Genomic DNA, 3,906 nt, shown 5'->3' with positions numbered 1-3,906 from the left:
TAAGGGAAAATCGACCTTTACCCACACTAGAGCTGAATGTACACAATATGATGGAAGCAAACAGGACAATTGTATTCCTATCCTAAAATAGTAGCACAAGAAATGTTAGAAACCGAAAATGCTGCAAGACAAATATGAAAAGGAGAGAGAAGGAGGAAGAATCGTGCAACCAAGCCAAAAACCATACTTACCAAAACGCAAGATCAGTCACTTGTAACTACCCCCAAAAACAAAAAGGAGCAACAGGAAATGATTGGTACAATGAAAGAGGAGGAGAGGAGAAGTAAAGATCAAGAGGAAGTTGATTGAGAGCAAGGTAAAGAAAGAATGAGTTGATCCACAAGCAAGGCTAGAAACCGAAAGGTTTTGTGAGAGGGAGAATAAGGGATTTTTGGCCAAGGAGAACAAAACCGATTGAGAAAAGGGAGTGAAGGAAAAAAATCGGTGGGCTAGAGGATTGGAGAGAAGAGTAGAATCAAACCAAACTAGAACTTAAAGGTACTTGAAACAAAAATCAAATTAATACACGACTTTAGAAACAAGGGTGAAAAGAACCAAAAATCGACAAAACCCGAAATGAATAGAGAGAAGCTACAATACTCAAGGCTGAATTACCTTGGTCAAAGTAGCTATTCGGCTACAACTCTCCCACTTTCAAATCCCACAAAATCCTCCTCAAGTCACTCCCCCATTATCTCCTCAATAATCAAATTCAAACTCTACTGAACTAAGCAGAGTTTCGGTCAACCCCAACTTCCCACACGACAAGAGCAACAAAATAAAACACCTTTGCACATTGCAGGATTTGAACCAATGACCCTTAGGCATCTCAACACGCCACTATCCCCTAGACCAGCAGGCCTATTCTGACACATTTTAACCATATTTATTTAAGAAGCCTACTGACTAAAGACAGGGTTTATTCAAATAAAAACAAAAACTTAGTACAAGCTAAGAATTGAACTCAGGACTTCTTCAACACTTCCCAGAACACTTAACCACTGAAGCAGACATGCATTTGTGTTACAACATACAAAAATAATAATCTAAGATTTGGGACATTACAAATCTACCCCCCTAAAAGAAATTTCGGCCTCAAAATGTACCTGGTCAAAACAGATGACGGAATTATCATCGCATCGCCTCCTCAGGTTCCCACGTGGCCTCCTCCGAACTGTGATTATGCCAAAGTACCTTAACTAGTGGAACAGACTTTTTCCTCAGGACCTTAACATCATGGTATAGGATCTGAATCGGCTCCTCCTCAAAGGTCAGATCTAGGCTAACCTCAACCTCCCCAGTCAAAATAACATGTGTGGGATCAGAGCGGTAGCACCTCAACATAGAGACATGGAACTCATCACGAATCCAGTCCAATTCTAGAGCTAACTTAAGTTGATAGGCAACCAGTCCCATACACTTCAGTATACGGTAAGGCCCAATGAACCTAGGGCTTAGCTTGCCCTTCCTTCCAAACCTCAGTACCTTCTTCCATAGCGAGACCTTGAAAAATACCAAGTCCCCCATAGAGTACTCAATCTCTTTACACTTCAGATCTACATAATACTTCTGCCTATCTAATGCCGCTTTCAGTCGATCCCGAATCAGTTTAACTTTATCCTCGATATCAGAAACTATTTCAAGGCCCAGAACCCACCGCTCGCCCAACTCAGTCCAACACGAAGGAGTACGACACCTACGGCCATATAGTGCCTCGTATGGTGCCATCTGTATGCTAGACTGATAGCTCTTGTTATACGTAAACTCTACTAACGGCAAATAGTCCTCCCAACTACCTCGGAAGTCAATCACACAAGTCCTTAACATGTCCTCCAATATCTGAATCACCCTCTTTGACTGACCATCTGTCAAAGGATGGAATGCAGTACTGAAGTCCAGCCTTGTACCCAAAGCCTCGTGTAACTTTTTACAGAATCGAGACGTGAAGCGAGGATTTCTATCAGATATTATGGAGATTGGAAGCCCATGCAGCCGCACTATCTTAGACTCATACAGCTTAGCCAGCTTCAGCAATGAGTAATCAGTACGAATAGGTATGAAATTGGTAGATTTGGTCAATTGATCCACAATGACCCATACTGAATCCTTCCTAGTAAGCGTTAAGGGTAACCGCCTTACAAAGTCCATAGTCAGTCTTTCCCACTTCCAAATCGCAATCTTAACTGGCTAAAGCAACCCGAAGGTAACTGATGTTCAGCCTTAACCTGCTGACAAGTAAGGCATTTACCCACGTAATCGGTAACTTCACGCTTAAGACCTGGCGACTAATATAACTCACGAAGGTCTCGGTACATCTTATTTCTGCCAGGATGCATAGTATAAGGGCTACTATGTGCCTCTCGCAGTATAAACTGCTCAAATCAATATTCTTCTGTACACAGACTCTCCCACAAAAACATAGTACCCCTTCATTATTCAATCCAAAATCTGCAGTTTTCCCACTCTCTAACTGCCGGAAACGAGGACCCAGTGACTCATCCTCTAACTATTTACTCCTAATCTGCTCAATCCACATCGGTTTAACTTAAAGCTTGGGCAACAGAATACCATCATCAAGTAAGCTAAGTTGAGCGAACATCACCCTCAGATAAGACATAGCCCTATGACTCAGTGCGTCGGCCACCACATTGGCCTTACCAGGATGGTATTCAATCTAATAGTCATAGTCTTTAAGTAGCTCAATCCATCTACGCTGCCTAAGATTTAACTCCTTCTATGTGAGGAGGTATTTGAGACTCTTATGATTCATGTAAATATGCACTTCTCACCATACAGGTAATGCCTCCAAATTTTTAGTGCAAATACCACTGCGACCAACTCTAAGTCATGTGTCAGATAATTTCCCTCATGAGTGTTAAGCTGGTGAGACGCATATGCCACCACCTTACCCTCTTGCATCAACACACAACCCAAACCAACGTGTGATGCATCGTTGTAGACTGTAAATTCTTTCCCAAACTCTGGCTGTATCAAGACGGGGGCCTCGGTCAGAACTTTTTTAGGTTTCTCAAAACTTTCTTATTGAGCATCAGTCCAGATGAATGGCACACCCTTACGTAACAACTTAGTCATAGGTGCAGCAATCAATCAAAACCCCTCAACAAACAGTCTATAATACCCTGCCAACCCCGAAAACTTCGAACCTCAGATACCGTCTTAGGCGGCTTCCAATCCAACACAGCTTCAATTTTCTAAAGGTGAACCCTAATCCCTTCAGCAGATACCGCATGACCTAGAAATGTTACCTCTCGTAGCCAAAACTCGAACTTACTAAACTTGGCATACAATTGTTTCTCAATCAGAATCTGTAGAACAATTAGGAGATGTGCATCATGCTCATCCTCAGCTTTCGAATACACCAAGATATCATCTATAAACACCACTACGAACTGATCCAGGTAGGGTTGGAACACCCGATTCATCAAAACCATAAAAGCTGCTGGTGCATTCGTCAGTCCAAACGACATTACTAGGAACTCATAATGACCGTAACAAGTCCTAAATGTTGTTCTATAAACATCCACCTCTTTGACTCTCAGTTGTTGGTACCCAAATTGAAGATCTATCTTGAAGAAAACTGAGGCACCACAAAATGGGTTGAATAGGTCGTCAATCCTTGGTAGAGGGTACTTATTCCTAACAGTCAATTTATTTAGTCGCCAAGAGTCGATGCACATACGCATGGATCCATCATTCTTTTCAACAAATAAGACTGGTGCTCCCTATGGAGACACACTAGGGCGGAGGAACCCTCGATCCAATAATTATTGAATCTGTGCCTTGAGCTCCACTAGCTCCTAAGGTGCCATTCTATAAGGAGCGATAGACATCGGAGCTGTACCAGGCAGGAGCTCAATCCCAAACTCAACTTCACGGATTTAAGGT

The 3,906-nt window shown here is 42.3% G+C and overlaps 1 protein-coding gene across 1 annotated transcript; it reads right to left on the bottom strand.

Moving 5' to 3' along the window:
* Positions 1–1,131: 1,131 nt before the first annotated feature.
* On the bottom strand, positions 1,132–1,728 carry LOC121205031 (uncharacterized). The gene is made up of 2 exons (XM_041075960.1): positions 1,486–1,728; positions 1,132–1,389 (listed from the first exon to the last, which is right to left on the bottom strand). The coding sequence occupies exons 1-2, from the start codon at positions 1,726–1,728 to the stop codon at positions 1,132–1,134; spliced, it is 501 nt and encodes a 166-aa protein (XP_040931894.1).
* Between the last annotated feature and the right edge of the window lie 2,178 nt (positions 1,729–3,906).

This window comes from Gossypium hirsutum, chromosome A08 (genome assembly GCF_007990345.1).
Source record: "Gossypium hirsutum isolate 1008001.06 chromosome A08, Gossypium_hirsutum_v2.1, whole genome shotgun sequence".
NCBI classification, from domain to species: Eukaryota; Viridiplantae; Streptophyta; class Magnoliopsida; order Malvales; family Malvaceae; genus Gossypium; species Gossypium hirsutum.
The sequence above is the reverse complement of the archived record's forward strand: the minus strand, read 5'-3'. Positions and strand labels throughout refer to the sequence as shown.